We start from the raw sequence: 21,995 nt of genomic DNA on the forward strand, positions 1-21,995 counted from the left end.
ACTCATTCGTTTGACACTCATTTTAAAACTTATGATACAGCCTAGTAATAACAGTTTGTCTTTCTCCCAAACAGCGTTATTAATAGATTCGCATTACATTGTAGCTAGTAAATATTATATATTTTTTCTAAAACAATACTTAAATATAAATGTAAATAAATGCTTACGATTGATGGTGGGGTGAAAAAAAAACAAACAAAACTTACCAAAAACAACAACACGCGCTCAAGTCTTCGAGCACGTTTGTCTACGTCATCAACAGTCGACACGGGAGGGACGATGTTCTCCTGCTATATGTGTTTGCTTTGAAACAAGAGGGTATAAACTGGTTGTATCGTTTTAATTACTTTATCGTCGCAGTTATTGTGTATTATTCCTTCTACTGGTGATAGTGACACTGACGAGGAACACATCTCAGAGTGTTATAATTCTTAAATAAAACAAAAAGGTGCTAATGCTAACAGGCTAAGCACACCTAAGCATTGTTTTTGATGTGTGTTGAAAAATTGAGAGGAAATCGTGATGTTCCACAGTAGTTCTCATAAGACGTACTGGATATTTAAGAGCGAGGATGAACTCGAGTTATTAAGATGTGAGGCCAATCAGAAGTTTTGCAAGAAAATTATGGAAACTGTCAAGGTAAGAGCTTTAACACACTTGACTTTAGGGCATTTCATATATTAACGATATATATATGTATTTTTGAAAGCCTGGGGTTAGTGATTCCATATTCTTGAAGCGGCACGAAGAAGACGTTTTATTCAGACTCTATGAGAAGAGGCTTCTTGACTTCTGCAACGTTTTCAAGCCTGCCATGCCCAAATCTGTGGTGGTATGTGTAAAAGTTTTGACTTTATTCGAAATGCTCCATCTTTCTTTAATTCTGAATTGTGTAGGGTACAGCCCTCATGTACTTCAGAAGATTCTACCTCAACAATTCCGTCATGGAGTACCATCCAAGGATCATTATGTAAGTTGGTTGATCAGCACAATAGTATTCCTATTTAAAAGGCTGTATCTGATTGGGATGTGTTTTAGGCTGACATGTGCATACCTCTCGTGCAAAGTGGATGAGTTCAATGTCTCAAGCAGCCAGTTTGTGGCCAATCTTGTTCATGAGACCCCTGCGGGACAGGAGAGAGTGGCAGAGCAGATCCTGGAGTATGAGTTACTGCTGATTCAACAGCTTAACTTCCACCTGGTTGTCCACACTCCTTACAGACCCATGGAGGGTCTACTCATTGACCTGAAGGTAAAGATATGGTATACAATAGTAATGCAATACAATACAATAATCTGTAAGTTTAAGAATCTGATTTCCTTTACTTTTGCTTTCATTGTTTGTTTCTCTCACTGCTCTAAAAACTAACTTTATTTTATTTCTAGACCAGGTATCCTACATTGGAAAATCCTGAGTCTCTAAGGAAGAATGTTGATGACTTCCTGACACAGGCTTCTTTGACAGATATAGGGTTGCTTTTCACTCCATCACAGATTGCTTTAACAGCAATTCTGAGCAGCGCATCACGAGCTGGACTTAACATGGAGAGGTATGTCTAAAATGCCATACTCTTTTAATTTATTGAAGTCAAATGTCAGTGGTAAATGTCATGCATGTGTCCCTAGTTACATTACTGAATGTCTGGGCTTGAAACAGGACAAACAGAATCTCTCAAAGATGTACGATTCTATGAGAAGTGAGTAGGCGCAGCTCCATTTGATACCACCAGGTGGCAGTAGAGATCTGCATGCAGCTTTGAACTCGTTGTCTCTTTTATAGGAATGAAAATTCTTATGAAGAAATATGAACTTCCAAATCCAGACGAAGTGAACGTGTACAAGCAGAAGCTAGAGAGGATACATGCTGAATTTGTAACAAGCTCAAGCAAGTAAGGGTGGCCTTTTTGTGTGATAGTTAAAGACTGTTAGAAGAAATTGTTGCAAAATATTTAGATTATTTCCCATCAAAGTTTAATTGGCATAACTTTAAATATGAGCTTCCATTGGTTTTCTGGTCTTTAAAAATGTGTTAGTGTAGTTTTCAAAGCATTTCATGCAAGCAATCCATGCAGCAAGTAATGTATTCCCCACAACTCACTCATGTATTTTTTCTTTATTTCCAAGTTGTTGTATCTAAGATGCAAAAAGGTTCAAGGTTCAGTATCAGGTAGAAAAATAAAAAGGAACACATCAGCTGTATGAAAAAACACAAAAAGCACTACAGCACGCCACATTCCTACCTACATCATCCATACGACATAGCATAGTTGATATTGGAATAATATTTGAATAATCACTTCAAAAAGACGTTTAGGCTCAGTTGTTTGCTGTCCTTGAAAGTCTTTGAAACACTTGGTGAGGTCGGTGAGGTCCGTGGTATCTTAAGTGCAGCTACAGTAAACAGTTTGGGAACTTGAACTATGACAGGCACAGATTTAGACTTTGCAGCTGATCAAAAACTTAGACTAAAAGCTTATAATAAATCTGTGCATGGCATGTCTTTTGTGGTTTAACTACCTGAAAACAGTCAGTGCAGGGATAATAGGGTAAGGAACTGCAAATGCATAAATGTTTCTCCACCCAAGTAAGGTGATGTTAGAGCAGCATGTAGAGAAAGTAGGCCCACACACTAAGTTCAGTCAGGGTTAGCACATGCATGTTACATATACCTCCTACAAAAGTCTGGACTACCTTTTTAGCTACACAAAACCTTGTTACTTTACAGATGCAAGTATGTACGGAAAAATAACCAATGTTAGAGTTGTTTTTGGGCAACATACATGAAAAACAGACACTGGAAGTCATTGATGGATAAAACAGTGTAGTGTATATTAAGGGAGTTAAGGCTTGTGTTGTCTAGGAAAGAGGTTACAATTCCCTGATGACAGCAGATAATGCTACTTCATTGCTTTGGATTCCTATTCTCATTTTTATCCAAACCATGACATAATTTAAAGGTAAAGTGGCCTGGCTCCCCATCCTGTGATACAATAACTTGTAGCTAAACCATTTTGGGAAGCTTATTTTCAGATATGCAGCAGGTGGATTCTCACAGAACCGTCATATTGAATAGGACTGACAGGAGCAGAGGCCACATGCTTAATACAGACTCGGGTCTTCTTCAGGCTGGAGGGTGTGTGGTTCAGCTGCCACTGACTCCCAGGTGGAAGTCTGCTTACACCTCACATTACCTGGATGGCAGCAGCCAGAGACATGATGGTGCACTCTGTCCTGGAAAATAAAGTTGATAGGTTTGTCCAAAGCAGTTCTCACCAACTACATGGGTTTGGCTCAGGTGTAGGACGTTGGCATCTCTAAAGCTAGATGTTCAGTACTAAAACTAATGATGATGACATTATGGAAACTATGAAAAACAAATGGGGAAACTGAGGGGTTTCAACAACGAATGCATAATAACAGTGATATTTTCAGCAAACGGAAAAGAGGCTATGAAGAAGACGGACACGTAGCAAAAGAACCACGTATAATAGAAGAGGTAAAACTCTTTGAAAAATATTAATCCGGGAAATTGTCTTAATTATATTGATTTCTACTTTTCACAGGAGCTGTCTGATGAAGATCTGATGTGAAAAGGAGTGAAATGCACTGAATTAAGTTGTACATTTGTATGTTACTGTTCACAATAAAATAAAATTAAAAACAAAGTAGCTCTGAATGTTTGTAATGTCCTATAAAAATGTATTTTGTAGACTTTTCTCCAGTACAGCACAAATGACGACTCTGGAGTACTTTACAAAACGGTTTAATAAGTGCATGCATGTCTGATACAGTCTGGACTATTTAAAAATTCAGCTGTAAACTCTTTAACTTGGTTTCTGAGTATGTCTGGCAAAGAGGTTCCATAAAGACCAAATAATCACTGAAAGCTGATACAACTGAAAAAAGTAATAAACTCAGTTTATCTCACTTATATACTCATGATTCCAGCAAGAGAATTTATTCTTAATATAAAATAGCCATACTTTTGTAAAAGACCTTGCTCCAATCTAGATAACAAAGAAAATAATGAAACACAAATGCCAGTTTCAGCACTTTGCAGATATTGTCACAAGTTTAAAATAAATCAGTCGCTAATTACAGTATAAAAGCATAATCCAGTTACAAGAATGGTGGGGAAAGAGGACTACCATGTCCGATTCCTTGTAAAGGGGAAGGGCATACTTTGGCAACTTTTGCTATCAACACATAGCAGGTAACACTTTTCAAATTTGGCCCTTATGGTTAAGGGAATGAAATGTACCCAAAAAGTAATCAAAATGAACAAAACCATTGTTTTGCCAAGCACTGTGTGATTGTGCTTAGCTGTTGCATAGCTTTCTTGAGGCAAACAGGACAAACAGGCGGACCAGAAAGAGGGTGTGGCTACTGGAAAGACATGATGAAAGATGGAGATGTTGCCATGGTGATGAGGGTGGATCATGCTCGGTCTGGTCTGGTCCCTTGGAGACTCGGTGGGAGGATGGGAGGAGAGGAGAGGGAGGGCAGTACTACCTGTTGCTGTTGGACATGGCATACTGAGCCTGCTTTTGTTGGAGGAGCTCTGTGATGGCCAGTAGCTTTTTCAGCACATGCTGTGGCAAACAAGCATAGGAAAACAGACCATATTAAACAGTTGGTCAAATCCATGTCAACATTAACCTTGCATGGCAAGATGGATTCTCACAATATTTGTGAGTTCACAAACTCACGAGAATCCATCTTGGTGTGACCTCACTGTTAAGGTGGGCAGACCAATCATGGCAACACCGACAGACGTACTTCAGCCTATTTTAGCGTCAATATGGATTATGTTGTTTGTGAAAGATGTGCTGAGGGTAAGTGCTTTTCTGCATTTGTCAGAGAAGATGTCTGCTTTTTTCCTCAATTGGTTGTAACAAAAGTTTGATTTTCCAGGTTGTTCCACTGTTGTGACACTTCGACCAATCAGATTCAAATAATCGGCATGACGTTTTCCAATCGCTTTCAGCGAGAGTTATCTTGTATAACTATCCTGTAACATGATCTCACAAAAAAAATCATGTTCCATTCTCATTCATTTTTAAAGGCAAAAACATTTGGTAATCGTTGATTAGGACATTCAACACTGTCAAAACACACATTTTCACCCAACATGCCTCATTTGTTCTAATGAATACTCTTGTTTTCTGATTGTCTTTGTTTTGTAATTGTTGTGTGTTGCTGACCTGCTGAGCCCCCTTCTCGTTGCTCAGAGTGCGCAGCTCGTCTGAATGTGTGGCACAGACCTCATGCAGCGCAGCCAGGTCCCGGGACAAGTCTGTCCTAAAGTGCTCAGTCGTTTCAGGGAGTTCAGGGACATTCTGGAGAATAAAACAATTACTGGTAAATATTAAACTTTTTAAGTGTAGGAGGAAATAAAACTTGACTTACCCCCAACTCATCCAGGAACATAATCATCCTATGTTTGTTGTTTTTAATAAATGGATTAACACCCTCCATGTAGGGCTCCTATTCAATGACAAATCATGCAAATGAAGAATAATCTACTTTTCTTTGCTATTTAAACATGCAATATACATTTGATATGCTTTTATTAAATACCTTGGCACCAAATTCTACCAGATTGGCAAGATTCTGGACTGATTTAGCCACTAATGTGAGGGTCCTGACTGCTGTTGTAGATGGTGGATCTGAAAGATTACAATGATAGATTTGAATTTTAACATTGCATTTCACAATAAAACTGCACTTCAACAGGTTGAAGAAAACTCACCAGCAATAATATTGAACATTCTGGGATTGAGGATGGCTGGACAGATTAGCCTTAGAAAGACAAAGCCACTACAAAAAAAAGAGATATTTTTTGAGTTGCAAAAAAAATAAAAATAAATTAGATTAAAGATTGTACGGGTTTCTGGTTGTTTACCTTACGACTCTTGTCCGCATGGTGGTGTTGGTGGGCCATTTCTGCTGTACTGACTTTTGTAGACAACCATAGATATATCTCAGTGTCCTGAATGTAAAACATTTGTAAACATGAGGAAGCAATCAAAGTAATAAATAGTTTGTGAATGCGACTGGTTCTTACGGTGGAAGTATCTCAGCAGCCATGAAGATCTTTTCCACCAGTTCAGACAAGATGTTGAGCAGATGAGCCAGATTTAGATTCACGTCCTCATTCTTTTCAAGTTTGGATGGATTTAGCTAAAAATGAAAACAAACAAAGCAATCAATAAAAACACAACTTGGAACTAAGACATGAAAGGCAAAAATGAACTTTTTTTTTTTTTTTTTACCTCACACGACTGTTTGCTCTCCATGATCTTGAGGATGGTGTCTTTCAGCGCATGATGGACAAATGGAGTGGCGGTAGCTTTCATGTACTGCTCCATCAGTGTGCTGGCCAGTGTGGTGGCCCGGAATAGAGTTGTGGCCTCATCTAGTTATGACAAAATGCACAATTACACACAGTTTAATGACATTTAAAACCCAGGCTCAAAATGGTTCTGCACAAATGACTGCACTTCTCTCTTTTAATGTAAATTCTATGACGATTATTTGAGATTATTTATGTTTTGACTTGTTGTATTGTGATTTTAATGTCTTGCTTATTCTGTAAAGCACTTTGAATTACTTTGTGTGCAAATTGTGCCATACAAATAAACTTGCTTTGCCTTACACAAAATCAATGATAATATATTTAAAGTATCACCATTAGGAAGATGATTTCATAAGGTGGGTTATATAGACAATTATCAGCTTTTTGCACTTTTTGTTTCATAGTTTGATTCATAATTTCCATTCTCTTCTGACTGTATTGTGTGTCATGTTGTTCTATCAATGTTTTAAATTGACCAAAAACTAAAAATAAGAACTAAGAACTGATACATCTTTTCAGGTTTAGAACAAAAATGCTACCTATGCCCAAATAAACATAAAAGTTTAAGTTAAATAAAAAATACCTATATAATCTGCACTGTTGAATATGTTTCTTACCCTCCATGTTGATTTCTCTGTCGTTGAGTGTCCTGAGTAATGGAGCTTCAGCCTTTTCATGTCTAAAGATGCGCAGTAACAGACTGGCCAGCAGGGTGCGATCTTGACCACACACATGGGCCAGAGCATAGATAACGTGGAACTCTTTTTGCAAGATCATCTACAAATGTAAATAAAACAACAAAATATTAGATAAATACTGATCAAATTCTGTATAGAGAACCTGACCTCTTTGAACTCGCTGTACTCCTCTTCAGGCATGATCTTCTCCATGGAGTAACGCGCCCGGACCCTCAGGGACCCTGGCTCGATGCCCTTCAGAGGCACATGGGAGCTGAGGGGGAACCACTCGTCAATCATCTGGCCCTTTTGTAAACGGTTTAGCTGACAGCGCATAAACACTGGAAGAAGAGAAAAGTTTAGAAGTTACAGTATAAATACACAAATATTTCAACAGATCAAAAAATCTGGACTTACATATGTCACTTTCTTTGCTCTTTTTTGTTTTGTTGCTTAGACTTATTTCAAATCTGTTAATTTCATTTGATAAGTCACTGAAAAAAAGAATAACGCAGGGTTGAATTACAAAAGAAACTGAAGAAGATAAAATGTAAAGAGTTGGGTAAAGAGTTAGGAGTGAGACTGACTCAAAAATGAACTCCTCTGTGAACACTGGATTCTGTCCCTCTCGTGGGTGTGTCTTTGCCACTTGCACACTGTTCAGGTAGATGTTACAGTATGGGTTTGTGAAGTACTTGACAGGGAGTTTGTGTGCCTCCTCCACATAGAGCACCAGACTGCTCACCTGGAACAAGTACATATTCATATACAGGCTTTAATTTATACAGTTTCAGCAATTAAATCAACTAAAAAGAAGTAAAATAGTGCCATTAATATATTATGCCAAATGCAAATCTAGAAACCATTTGTTTACCTGTCTAAGCCTTTTATTTGTCGTGGGCGCAGTGGTTTTTCTTAGGTTACTGCAAAAATCTTGAAGGCATTTCATCCAATCCTGCAAGATAAAAATGACAATTACATGGTCTATATAAATAACAAAAAGTACAGTGATTCTAACTTAAGTGTTGTGTGTTGACTCTGTACCTGTGCATGTTCGGGAGCTTCACTAGCAAAATAGAAAATGTACTGTTCCTCACTAAAGTGCTGGACAACAATCTGAAAACAGTTTGGCCTAAAAAGGAAAGTGAGAAACATTCATGTATTTTGTCATTTTCTTCACAGACACATTTGAGTCCTGATTAAAGACTCTGGACCAGTGCAGCTCACCTGCCGAACAGACTGTCGTGAACCCCGTACACTGAGCACACACTCAGGTCGATCAGCCCTTTGGGTTTGGTGGCTCTCTTCTCACTCTCAAAGTAAATGAGCTGGGCGTCATTTCCCTCCAGAATGAAGTACAGGTTTTTCCAACGCTTTCCTTTTCCTGATGATAGAAAAAACATAGAGAGGTAGTTGTAAAAATGTCTACAAGTTAAGTGTAAAATCTAAGTATATCTAAGTATTAATTAATAAAATAAATCCATACCTTTGTTGAACAGGAGGTAGCCTTTCTTGACGATATTTTTGTAGAAAGCATCTTTTGGTTTCCGCCTGATAGTGTTGTAGATTTCTCTTCCGTCCACTGTGTCATTAATGACTTGCTCCTGGTGCTAAACAAATCCATCATCAATACTCAGTTTGGTCTGTCAGTAATAAAACTAAAATAAAACAACCTCATTACATACCTGGACTGACACTGGGTCTTTAAGGTTGTAGCCCTCGACAATTTGTTCTTTTTTATAGTGGTCAATAATGTCATCAACACTAACATAAAAAAACAAAATGCTGATTTAAAATAAATACTGAAATACCTGGAAAATTGGCTTATTAAGATTTGTGAAGATGAGCTTACACACCTGTTGTAGTACCTCCCTCCCATCATGTACTGATTATTTGAGGTGGGGGAGATCTTAAACCTTTGGATGTTTTCATTGGTGCGAAAAAATAGAGAGTAGTCTCCAGGCGTGTTGTCTGAGGGCCGCACTAGAAAGCTGCACACCTGGCCCACTGAAATAACGAGCGCATGTTCAGCAGTTTGTTTATTTATATAAATAGGTTTGTGCAGCTCACAGCAGAATTTTGACAAAAGATGCACATTAATGTTGCTCTAGGTTCATAGTTGTGTTTGATCGATGTCACTGAAGAAGCGTACCTGTCATGAGGAGGTTATAGGCCTCTTGTTTGGTAATCTTTCCATGGTACCAGCTACACACAAAATAATGCATTAGAAAATAGACAAAGGAGAGTAATTCAATAATTCTCAACAGTTTCATGAAAAATACAATTTATAAGCAGCATTGGTAGTACTACAACTATGTGCGACACCACAGCACCACTATGAGCATTACAAGACAAAGTAAAATAAGGTATTTTAAATCAAAAATTGTGAAATTGTTATATATGCAGGTTCCTACATTTATTGCTTTTCAGCTGAACTGAAATAAGTGACGTAAATAAGTGCTTAAATTGAAGTCCCACTCACATTTTTCCCTCATGAGGATCCTCCTCTCTGCCCTGATGAGAAAACACACAGTTGTTAGTAGGACAGAACCCCCAGCCTAATGGTGACACAAATGTACTCTGCATGATTTATCATCTCCTGAAAAAGTAGTGCACAGGAGAAACTAATATAGGCTCCTACATCAACCATAAAATACAGATATTGTGCATTTTACAACCATTTGTTTCATTGACATTTAAAAGAGGAAAAAAAACAAAACAAAAAAACATACCACTTCTTCCACTAGATCTTCCACAATAAGTCCCTGCTCTTCTGTGCGGACATTGGACACCCACATCCAGCCATCGTCCAGTTCATTGTGAACAATAAACATGTCCCCTTTAAGGAAGCTGCACATGTGGAAGATTAAAAAATATGAATACACACAAAATCCACTACAAATAACCAGTAGAGGTCATTTCAGTCTTTAAATAAAATGGGTAAAATTTGCATTATGTTTATTATAACATAAGAAAAGCATTAGACATATATAGCCCACCTGATTTCATCAGTATCTGGCACTTTGGTGTATGGAAGGATGGCCCTTACTCTCCTCCTGTCTTCAACAGGCTGTGAACCATAACACAAGTTATAAAATGCATCTGATAAAACTGTTTATGGAGGAGGTGACAGGGCAGTAGTCGAGAGACCTCAATTACACAAACACAGTCTAATTTGCCCACCATGGACCTTGAACTGCTTATAAAATTAAACAAAAACAAATAATAGGGGCAGTAAAAAAAAAACTATGTGGCCCATGTATTTGTGCACCTCACCTCTGGGGGCGCCACTGGAGACAGCAGTTTCTCTCCTTTGAGCAGACAGGACACGTAGCTATAGTAACCAATCAGGTCTGAGAGGGACGAGAACCGCCGCCCGCCAATGTAATAGTCCCCACACATGGCGATTATCCTGAAACATTCATTCACATTATATAAACACAACATGGTTTTAATTCAATTCCATTTAGTTTTGTAGAGCATAAAATCACAACAGCAGTTATCTCGCAGGGCTTAAATCATCCAGTCTATGGCTTTAATATATATCAATATTCTATTACTACTACACTAACAGAACTCCTGACTTAGACAAAAGTGAAAGGGCTCCTTCGTCTTTTGTACTTTGCTATTATTTGAAAGACGTAGATGACTAAGGACATTTTTTGAATCTGCATTACACATTTTCATTGATCATAAAACAGCGGCAAACATCCTTACAGCAAAACAGCATTTGCTATGATATACTGATCATGAACTTACTTATGCTACACTTATGTTTTGAAGTTCTCCATTTCTGTGTCAAAGTATGACTAGAAAGTAACAATAAACTAAAGAATGAATAACCCCATGATCACCCCATTTAGAGGAAGTCATAGTTGAGGGAAAAAGTAAAAAACTGAATGAGGTTTTCAGACAGAACAAAGTGATTTGAGCAGAGAACAGACGACAGACTGTTAAGCAGACTGTTTAGCGAGATGCGTCTGGTTTGATGTCCAGTGAGAGGGAGAAGCAGCCCTACGGTGACGCTGCTGGTCCAGAGCAGTGTCCTCCTTTGGTTCACGTTTAATGAAAGGGAGCGGAAGTAGCACATGAGTGACTATGTGTTCTACTGAAAACTAACGTCACTTATAATGAGCATGCTAAAGTGTACAGAGACACGGCATCAACAACCTTTAATACACAGCTTAGATTTTCACACTTTATTTACAACAAGATTATGATTTCTCCCCACACCACCGCATAATGAGTCATAATTAATAAGCATATAAAGGTTTGCTTAAGATGATATTTTATTTAACTATTATATTCTTATTTTATTTTACTATGCATGTCCAGATTATATTTTTTGTTGTGTAAATTTGCACGAAATCGTCAAAGACTCGCACATTCTAGTGTGCGAGTCTTGTTCACTGACAAAATAAAGCTTTTCTGATTCTCAAAACTACTCAAAGTACAGGTACGATTTACAAAGGAATAGACTTAGTACATTTGTAGGGATCAGCTATTGTTTATTTTGCAGTTTATTTTCCTCTTGTATAATACAGTTTGAATAAAATATGACTCATGAATGCCCCTGCTCTTTCCCACTACAAACTTGTCTGCAGGTTTGAGTAACTGCAGTACGGACTCTAGTTCCCAAAGGACTGAAAACTAGAAATTGAGCTGGTGTGAAAATGAATGAACGACTCTTTGATACTGGTGCTGTGTAATGGCTAGACTTGCCGACTCTTTGATACTGGTGCTGTGTAATGGCTAGACTTGCCTGAAGTGGTTGACCACATTGGTCATGCTGAGAAAGGACAAGACAAAGGAGCCAGGTCGCCGGTCACTCTCCCTGATGAGGTAACTGCCAGGGGTCCTGGCCTGGCGCAGGCGTTCCTCAGCGATGGTGCGATCCAGTTTGCCATGGTACCACCTGGAAAACACAAAAAACACATTTCAAAGTGTTTACAGAGAATATTTTCTAGCGTTTGTATAATTCAGGTGTAACCATTCTTTTTATTGTCACTTCTATACTCAAGTCACTTTATGAAGATGTTATATTAGAGTCTATTTTTAGTTTATTTTTAAGTCTATTTTTAAATTATTTTAAGCTATTTATCTATTATCTTGTTTTACTGCATGTACCATTTTCCTTCTGTTCTTTAACTGTGTGATGCAATACTGGGATTTCCCCACTGTGGGACTAATAAAGGCAAATCTTATCTTATCTTATAGCTGATACAATTTTCCGTGCCACTCACAGTACTTCATGTTAAGAGTTTTGTGATATTTGGTGTGATCAAAATTGTCGTTTTGCATCTGTACAAAAATAGGAATATAGAGGATATCTGAAAGTAAAAGAACAATGTCAAAATGCTGCACAAGGAACTCCAAATACAAAGTGATCTCAAAACTAGAGCTGGGCATTGCCAAGTATCTCACAATACAATAAGTATTCTGAGCAAAACATATCACTAATAACAAAATCCAATCGGAATTTCATGTCCACAATGAGCTTTATATCAGAACACAACTGATTTATGATTATTATGAAAACCTAACTTTAAGCTCAGCTGCTTATTGCATTAGTTAAGTATATAACTAATCACTTATATATCTTCATGGTATGCAAGTATTGAAATACAGCGTGTTGAGTACATGTAGTACCAAGAAGTGCACAGTATGTACGAATTGTGCTATACAAATAAACTTGCCTTGCCAAGAAGTGCATATAGTGCCCTATCGATATTTTGAGTACAGCTCTACTAAAAACTGCAGTATAATCTTTCAATTAAAGGGATTCAGTAATATTTCTGCATATGTGTGATTCATTTGACAGGTCAGTCCGAACCTCAACAGAGACGAATGTGTTTTAGCGATATTCTGATGGACTGCAAAGATATCATGCATTTCGTATTGGGATTCACTGTATTGTTCAATGCTTTTAACACACAAAACACAAGTGCTAAAATAAATACTGGAAGAGCATCTTTATTTCAACGGTTGAGAGGTTCAGTTCCCTTAAAAGTGTGTATCTCTCTCTGGTTAAATTTTCAGAAGGTGAGGTTGAACTTGACAGGCTTTAGCCACTTCAAGTAAAAAATTTACACGTTTTTTTTTTTCCAAATTTAGGCCACAACATGTGCCTCTGTAAAAGACACAGCAATTGTAGAAGGAGGTACAGAAGAGCAGTGCAAATGCTCCTTACTGAAGGCCATGAAGAGTGAGGTATGAGGAAAACTGCCACTATCGCATCAAAAACTGGGAGAAGCTCAGGTTAAAGTAGACTCTTAAAGGGCCATGCAGAGTTAAATGAGACAGAAGTGACATTTTAAAGCATTTAAAAACAGGGCCAACAACCTACATGATCATGAAACTAGGCCTGTCATAATAACATATTTTGCAGAAAAATATATTGCTTGACAAAATATAGACAATGCCAATATTTAAACTAATGTATTTAGTTATTTTTATTTACCGACAAATAACCCTAAAGTAGAATTACCTCTAAAAACTATTTCAAACACGCAGTATGGTTCAAAAAACAAACTGCAATAAATAGATAGCAGGATAAAACATTTTAGTAGTTAGTTTGTATCTGTAATAATATGTCACTTTAAAGGGTTATTCAACATCTAATAAAGTAAAAATAACAAAAAGCTCCCCACCAGTACAAAGAAAGTATCCGCAATAAATACTGACCCTCAAAAATGATCATTCCATCTAACATATATTGAACAATAAGTCGATATAGTAATTATCATGACAGGCATAGATGAAACATGCAATGACTTAATATTACTACTACTGCTGCTATGAGCTAACAGTGTCCTAAATATCAGGTGATTTCTGAAACGCATCACATTGGTGTCGACAAGGCTCGACCAGTGCCATAAAACTTCACTTTAGTTTCTATTGTGGCTCTATTAAATCATTTCTTGTTGTTTCGATACTTGGATCTGATAGGTTTCTATAATAAAGTTTACCCTCATCTATTGCAGGACTGCAGGATTTATACATTTTACTACGAGGTAAAGGGTTTGAAGAGTCACTGAAGCTGTTTATTTGCAGTCAGTGGAAGCAGAGTCTTGATCGTGTTGATAGAGCTGCGCGTCTGTCGCTGGAGGAATGCCTCGTCGTGTTGGTACATGACTAGAGTACAGCTCAGGGATACAGGGGTTCACTCCTGTACCTATTTGGATTTCTACTTCTATTACAGCAAAGTTTGAAAAATGGTAATTGTACACACCACAAATACACAAGTGTATACAAGACTGTCAACTAAAGTAGTTTTCAGAACCTCATAAAAATGCCAATTCCCTCCCTAAAATGAGTATGTGTCTCTCCTGCTCTATGCACATCTCACACTTTATATATTTTATTAGGTCAATGAACCTTCTTGCACATAAATAAAAATATCATCCTAATCCCAAAACCAACACTAATATCCCAAAACATTTCGATACTACTTAATATTCAATACAGATTTTGTTACTCCAAAGGGATGTTATGTCACTATATAAAATTGTTTTCAGGTTTATTATGAGAAGAAAATAAATATCCCAGTTTTACGATTATTCACTCTGACAACAAAAGGTTGAATTCCTTAATCGCACTTTCATTCACATTGTCTAATAGATTCCCTTTTCCTGTTGTGTATGTGGCCATCTTTATGACAGCACATTTTCAGAATGACAAAGCAAAGTTCAGTTGACATAAACAGATATTGTAAATACAGTTATCGATTAACCAAATAATCTTGATATTCCTATACCCTAATGATTTCAATTTCAACTTCCTTTTTTATAGAATACAATGTAATTTTCAAGACAAAATAGTTGTACTTTCTATATTACTACAATGTGGTGTTCGTCTATTTCTGATAAAGATCATTCAAAAAACATTTATGATTTTTGACAATCGTACTGACTATTGCTCTTTATCACAATCCAGTTTATAGTATTGGCTGTGATGTCAATGTTTGACTTACACTGAGTTGGCTCTCTGCTGCATCTCTGTGCGTCTGTCTCATGCGCTCTGCCCACTCCCCTGATGCTGGACCTTGCTCGAACCAAACTCCTCCATGTCTGAACGCACCGCCATGCTATGCCCCAAGCGCTGCCGGGATACGCTTCTCTTCACCTCCCATAAAGTCAGTCCGATAAGCAGCCAAAAATAGAAAGGTTGACTCCATAGTATCTGCTTGAGTTGACTAATCCCATTTGGTAGAGAAGCAGGTGGATGAAAAACCTGGGCTAACTGTAGCGCTGCGTCTTATGTCCTCGGACTTTCTCTAACTCTCCTCCGACTCTCACTCATCACGAGCCCGAGCCAGAGCAGCCCATTGGTTTGTGAATGAGTGGGACAGCACACACAGGGAGTCGCAGTCTCCACAGTGACAACAATGCAACTATTACATTAAAGCAGAAGAACTGTGGCCACCCTAGAGGTCCGTGAGAAAATCACAATATATAACAACATTTTATTACTCTGTTAACTTTAAGAATTTTAAATTAAACCTATACAAGCAACGTGGAAACAAACTGTACTCTGTTTAGCTTGTATTTCATCTACTCAATTTGTCTAAAACTTGACAGGCAAGGTACTCAGCGGCCACGCATTCATTAAGTCATTCATACACCAGAGTCAGCAGACAGCAGCCAAAAGTGCCTCGTCTAGCTTCTGATTTGCATTTGACTGACACACTAGAGCCGGATGTACACTGACTGCAAGTGCAGTGTGGAGCGAGACTTGCACGGGTCCCACAAGGCTTAAAAAATCATTAAAACCAGTGCGCCCTGCCACACTGACCTCGGCGGAGTATGGGTGAGGCGTGAGTCTCCGCAAGAAGTCTTTTTTCTGGGAGACAACATACAATGTGAGAACAAACTGAATGTACGCAAACAGTGGACAAAACACATGCATACAACGAGAAAACAACCGCAGACGGCTGTTCTACAGCAGCACTTGCTTTGGTGGCTGTGTCCGGAGTTTGTATTGCAGAGCTCACATGAATAAACCCAATTTTAATTTTATTTTTTAATTTACTGACAGAGGATGGATTAAAAAGGCCCCAACTCATTATTAATAAGAAATGATTGCATCTCCATTAAAATTTCATAAATTTCACTGTCCTACATTAAAGCAGACATGAACAGACCTGCCCACGGTGAACTCCAGCCAGAAGACACAGTTTAATCCCATCTGACCAAACTTACTCTTACACTTTCACTTTTAAGTTCATCCCTACAACTTCCGGCTGTAACAAAAGTGGACCTGATGACTCTCCTGCTAAAACTTCATTACATCTACAGTGACAAGACGCCTCCCTGCTCTCTACATGGACCATCTACTTTTTTAACGACAACAACACGATATTGTCACATTATAAAGCTAAACACTCTTCTGGAAACTGTAAAACTTTTGTACAAATTAAAATGGTGGTTCACTTAGACAACAAACAACTAACAGTTTTGTATTCCGATATTTCACTTGACAATTGTGGAATTATAAACATAATACGGTATAAACGTGAATGAAATACAAAGGTTTGTGGTGGTCCATATATTTGACCAAAGTTTGAGTGGCTGAGAAGTCTTGAAAACAGGATGCAGGAGAGAAAAGCAAGCAGAGCGTGGCTATTGGAGGGGCATGACAGGATGTGGCAGAACCTACTGAAATGTATGGAGCTTCCTTATCAATACAGCATATATACAGACGAGACAAGGCTCACTGTAATGCGTTCTATAATCTGCAAATAAAGCAGAAATGTTTTTGTGACTCCTCTTGTTCTGTAATGTTGAGGAGAAATACTGGATGTAATGCCACAGAACAAAAGCTCACAATACAGTAATGTCGTTATTAATTCAATAATGACATGGGCATCCACTATTTTCTGAATGGTGACGTTAAAGGAGATATGAGGAGGTCCAAGTGTCCCTCTCTCATTTTCAAAATGGATCTGACGGCACAGTGGAACACGTCCAGCAGAGTGGAGCTGCATCAGCCTCCTGAGTCCTGCTCCGTATTTGTCGTCTGTCACAGAACTCTGAGATACAAGAGGAACCCAGGAGCAGAAGGCGACGCACTGAAGCCCAGTCCCCTCGGGCCAGTCAGCTGGGAACTACTACTACTACTACTACTACTACTATCCAAAGTACACCTGCCCCAGTACAACTTGCCATTTTATGCATGGACAAAATAGGTCTGTAATTTTTTTTTTCAAATTGATATATTGAAATATGGATTTGTTTTTTTGTTTAATTATTGGTCATGAGTGGAGATTATACCAGCAGGTGTAGAGCCGAGGCAGAATTGACACTAGACAATAACCAGTCCCTCCCCGAGCTCATATTGTGTCACATTCATAAACCAACTGCAATATATGTCTGCTCTGGTGCAAACAAAACACATGTGCTCAGAGAACCTCCAAACCTCCTTGTGGAGAAAACAACCACAATCAATCCCTGTCATCCATCATGTGCACAAGTTTCCCTTTTAGCAAAAACAGACTTTTTATGAGTGTAAAGATTTATCCTCGGATAGAGTGTTGCATATCCAAAAAGACAAAGCAGGTAAAATCTACAAATGTGTGTCCTGGAGCCACAACAGACTCACTGAACACAACGGATGTGCTTTGCCTTAATCCTTGTTTATTTAATCAGGACTCATTTATAGGACATAACTGTCTACAGGAGTCACCAATAGCATTTAGTTAGCTCCAGATATGCTTAGAGTGACAGTTATGCACAAAGATTATATTTATCCTTCAGGTTTAGCTCTGATGGATGTGGTGGGGTATGAAATAGCACATAATAAGCATAGCTAACAAACTGCATATCAGTGAAAGCAGACAGCTCTTCCCTTGTTTAGTTGAAAATCTAGGAAGTGACTATTAATATGCAACTGTGGGTAATATTTCAACATCACCGCAACCAATCCTCAGAAACCACAAAAAAAGAAAAAAGAAAAGAGGTCTCTTTAGTTGGCTTTTTGTTTATAAGTGAAACATGTAGCAAATATGACTCTAATACAACACAATATTAGTAACATTAGTAGGCCAATATTAAAAAATACTAAATTTAATGAGAGATTTGCTCCACTACTCACTTGGCTTACTCGGAAGGTGTGACCCTAAATATGGTAAAATTATTTCTAATCACAGTATAAAAAAAAACAAAAAATGCTGATTTATATTTAGACTTTGCGCCTTAATCTGTATAAATTAACCATGTCATTTTCTAAAGTGGGAAAAGAAAAAAATGTGACAGGAGTTATAGAATGCTCCTTAAATAAGAGCTGATTCAACACTCCACACTGACTCCATTTCTCATTGTATGACATTAAATGGTAACGCTCAGCACTTTTATAATGAGAGTTAAACAAAAGTGAAGGTTTTAGTTAAACTTCATCTTTTAGGTTATGGTCTGTTTTTCTCTAAATGATAGACAGAGATCGTGCAATGTTTTTTTTGTTTTTGTTTTTTTTTTTACAGCGGAATGAGCTGCTCTGTTTTCTTCAGTTTAAACTTAAAAGTTATTTTTAATGTCTTCCAAATATCAAAGCAGTCCCCGCATCGTATTTACCATTTACTATACTGTGGGCGCTACACTAACAAGTATTTTCTAACTATTTCTCTTCAGAGAAACTGGTTCAGTCCTCCCTGATGAGTGTCCAGCTAAAGCTGAGGGACTAATACTGTGTTAGATGCAGCATCTTTCCAGGTCTGTGCTCTTGGTGGTACTTACTGATTGGTGGGAGGCGCAGACAGTGGGAACACCACCTCATCGTCATCCACCCATTCCGGTCCATCCGGCAGGTCGCCTTCATCCAGTGTGCCCCCGAGCCCCCCGCAGCCCATAGACGGGGGAGGAGGGGGCAGAGGGGGGAAGACACTGGGGCCGTCCGGGCAGGACGATGTGGGTGAGACCCGGCTGTCGGGACCATCAGAAGAGGGAGAATAACACAAACTGCCCCCGCTCCCTTGGAAATGTCCACCTCCCCCGCCACTCCCCGAGGCGGACAGTCCTGGTCCCATGTCCCCAACGGGCATGCTGAAAGCCAGGCTCATGTCAGGCACAGAGTCCGGGGATGTGTTGGAGTTCTGACGGAAGGGCTGTGCTGGTCCTTGTCCCAGATCAGACACGCGCACTCTGGACTTGGGATAGTAGGGGAAAGGGGCCGTCTCCGGGCCTCCTCCACCAGTCCCTGTCTTGACTGAGCCCGTATCCTCATTGCTCACCTCTGCTGCCATCATTTTAAAAAGATCTGTAGAGGGGAAAAAGTCCAGAAGGGAACCTGCCCTTCCCCCCTATTTCCACAACTCTCCTTCAGCGTTTGGGCTGCGGAGAAACAACACAAAAAGTTTGAGATACGCGTTGACCCGGAGTGTTAGCATTAGCCACAGAGCTAACGGCTCAGCGGGCGTTAGCTTCACTCGTCTGCTACTCAAGCTAATGCTAACTGAACGGCTAGCTGCAGCCTCGAGACACTTGATGAGTTTTTCTCGCTATGTCTTCATGGTTTATACACTTTAAAGTTGACGGAAAGGTAACAAGCACATACTTACACTTTAACAATATGAAGAAAAACATAAAGGCACGAGTATTTCCGCGTGTGAGTGTCGGGACTTGACCCTCGACACCAGGCTGTCCACTTGTCGGGGAATGTTGTTTTATTGTCACTGCTGTGTGTAATCCAGTCTTTCCCACTGTTGTTGTTTCCTTTCCCCAGGACTGTTGACGTCTTTCATTTAGTACAAAAATGACAGCATCCCGACGTCAAAATTTCCGAGATAACATTTTTCCTCGACCCATCTGCTCAAAGTGTGTGTTTTGCAGCGCGTGCGGGTGAACTTCGTCTTTATTTCTGGTTTGAGGCTGGTACTGGTGGTTCTTACTGCTGCGCTCTGCTCTGCCCTCCCTCCTCTTCCACTGGGCCAGAGTCAGAGCAGACAGAGCCAAGTGAACACCGAGCTCCCCGCCTCATCCAGGCACGCATCCAGGACTACTTTGATCAATAAATTTTTCCTAGAATTTCCTACAACCCGGAATAAAGAGCCTATTACACACGACCACACACACTACAGATTCACTAAACAGAGCTGGGTTGCTGTTGAATTACATATAAGCCAACCAGGGCCTGCTCAGTTTAAAAGCAGACTAAGCAGCTGTTTAGGGGCCCAAGGTCACCAAAGGGCCCCTGAGATCCCATACATTTATATTGGAAATAATATAATATACCAAGTTTTACTGGGCACAGAGCTTGTGTGTTTACAGCAGCCTAAATATCCTTCTGAAACAATCACATTTGTTTTATACCTATAGTAGCAAAATATCTACTGCCGCTACATTTGTTTTTGAGCTGGACAGAGGTGAGGACAACTATGTTTTTACACCAGTGCAAGGAAACTTTATAATGTAAATTTAAGCTCACTGTCAATTGAAACACATTAAAATCCACCAGAAACAAAGAAAAAATGTCTAGAATTTAAAAAAATATTTTATTTTATTTTATTTTATTTATTTATTATAAATGTTATATGTTTGTGTTCTGTTCTTGTGACTATGGTAGTTGTGACATTCTGGATGTTTTCGGTCTGATGTTGGTCATATAAACACAAATACAACTGGTCAAGGTGAGGAGGAGATCAGAGTCATAATGTCATCAAATGTGAATCACCAATAGCTGAGCCAGGAGGGATCCACTGCCAGGGGCCCCAGAGACAAATTTAGTATAGGTCTTCCTGAAAGCTACGCCGGCCCTGAGGCCAACCTAAAAAACATGCGCTTGGCAAGGTACATTTCAGGTGGAGGGGCTGCCAAAGTTGTAGAAGTGAAGACCTGGCAGACCTGGACGACTGAGGGATTACACAGACATCTTAGGATAAAAATATTATTAACCTGACAAACTGCCTAATCGGAGCTAATCAAATCATGTGGACTCATTTGGTGAAGCTGAAAGTAATATTCAATAACCAAAACAACAAAGTTAAAGAAGTAGTTGATTCAGCCTACATAAACCTGTAGCTATTGTGCATTTGTTAGGTTAAATCTGGATATGATTTATTTTGGCCATAACTACATTAGGCTACTTTCTGTCTTTTTTTTCTGGTAATAAATCCCAACATTTGGTATTAAGCGATATTGATAGGTCTAGAATAAATACTTTATATTGGCTTTACACATTTCTGGGCTTTGTAATTGACACTTTGCGTCTGGGTCATTTTACCACCACACCAACCACCATGAACTTTTTGTTCTCTTTTCTTCTCAGTGAGTCCATTGGCATAGACAGAAGCCAAGAAGAAAAGCTGGGCTGCTGTTGAACTACATATAGGCCGACTTCAAAAATACAGACTTGGTAAGGTACTTTTCTGGTGGTTGGTCTGCAACCTACTTGTTTCAAAATGTCCCACAGTATGGCATTAAACTTATTTGTCTGGAATTTAATTGACAGAAAAACATGGGGGGTGGGCCATATTTATATACTCTTATGCTCTCTGCCAACGCCGCATCTTGAGTTTTAATTGTTAGTTCCTGTGCTAAAACTGGACTATGTTATGTTTTGTATCTTCCTATATTTCTCTTCTTTCTGTTTTGATACTAGCAGACTTCTCCTGTGCATGCAAAAGTGATGTGTATAAGACGTAGAGTACATAAACATTCTCTATACCATACAGTCTATGGTATAAGATGTTCTTTGTAACTTTGCATAAATTGTGTGCAGCATAGTGTTATATTTGTTTTTCTTTCCATGCATGCCCACTTGTCTGGTAATATTCTAATTGGGGCTGCCTGCTTGCCTTAGATTTCCGCTGGCATTGCCTTCAGTGTGTGCAATATGTGCCAAACCTACATCCATGTGTCAGAGTTACTAATGTGTTGGGCTAACTCCACAGTCTGCTGCTCCACACCTCCTGGACGAGCCCCGGAGGGAGTACACGAAGGCAGATAAGGAGGCTAGTGTGCTGCTATTTC

The 21,995-nt window shown here is 38.9% G+C and overlaps 2 protein-coding genes across 3 annotated transcripts in view; one reads left to right on the forward strand and one right to left on the reverse strand.

Annotated features, from left to right (window-relative positions):
* The first annotated feature begins 235 nt into the window (after positions 1–235).
* ccnh (cyclin H) overlaps positions 236–21,995 on the forward strand; it is an 84,346-nt gene continuing 62,586 nt past the window's right edge. Inside the window, exons 1-9 of one of the 2 annotated variants that reach the window (XM_033973424.2) lie at positions 236–639; positions 710–832; positions 897–970; positions 1,039–1,252; positions 1,387–1,550; positions 1,627–1,697; positions 1,781–1,889; positions 3,433–3,496; positions 3,564–3,638. In XM_033973424.2, coding sequence (XP_033829315.1) covers positions 523–639; positions 710–832; positions 897–970; positions 1,039–1,252; positions 1,387–1,550; positions 1,627–1,697; positions 1,781–1,889; positions 3,433–3,496; positions 3,564–3,590 — 963 coding nt within the window. In that variant the 5' untranslated portion in view covers positions 236–522 and the 3' untranslated portion in view covers positions 3,591–3,638. Of the gene's footprint in view, positions 640–709; positions 833–896; positions 971–1,038; positions 1,253–1,386; positions 1,551–1,626; positions 1,698–1,780; positions 1,890–3,432; positions 3,497–3,563; positions 3,639–21,995 lie in introns of those variants that run through there. The other variant, XM_055224358.1, reaches the window with a different exon arrangement.
* On the reverse strand, positions 3,748–20,012 carry LOC117376873 (ras GTPase-activating protein 1-like). The gene is made up of 26 exons (XM_033973423.2): positions 19,586–20,012; positions 18,765–19,358; positions 11,798–11,950; positions 10,312–10,447; positions 10,035–10,105; positions 9,768–9,885; positions 9,518–9,549; positions 9,188–9,240; positions 8,892–9,042; positions 8,721–8,799; positions 8,522–8,645; positions 8,263–8,419; positions 8,080–8,167; positions 7,910–7,990; positions 7,623–7,780; positions 7,453–7,529; positions 7,204–7,376; positions 6,976–7,135; positions 6,276–6,418; positions 6,068–6,183; positions 5,906–5,992; positions 5,753–5,820; positions 5,581–5,669; positions 5,410–5,487; positions 5,205–5,339; positions 3,748–4,592 (listed from the first exon to the last, which is right to left on the reverse strand). The coding sequence occupies exons 2-26, from the start codon at positions 19,271–19,273 to the stop codon at positions 4,509–4,511; spliced, it is 3,120 nt and encodes a 1,039-aa protein (XP_033829314.1). The 5' UTR covers positions 19,274–19,358; positions 19,586–20,012; the 3' UTR covers positions 3,748–4,508.

The sequence above is a fragment of the Periophthalmus magnuspinnatus genome, chromosome 9, assembly GCF_009829125.3.
Source record: "Periophthalmus magnuspinnatus isolate fPerMag1 chromosome 9, fPerMag1.2.pri, whole genome shotgun sequence".
NCBI lineage: Eukaryota > Metazoa > Chordata > Actinopteri > Gobiiformes > Gobiidae > Periophthalmus > Periophthalmus magnuspinnatus.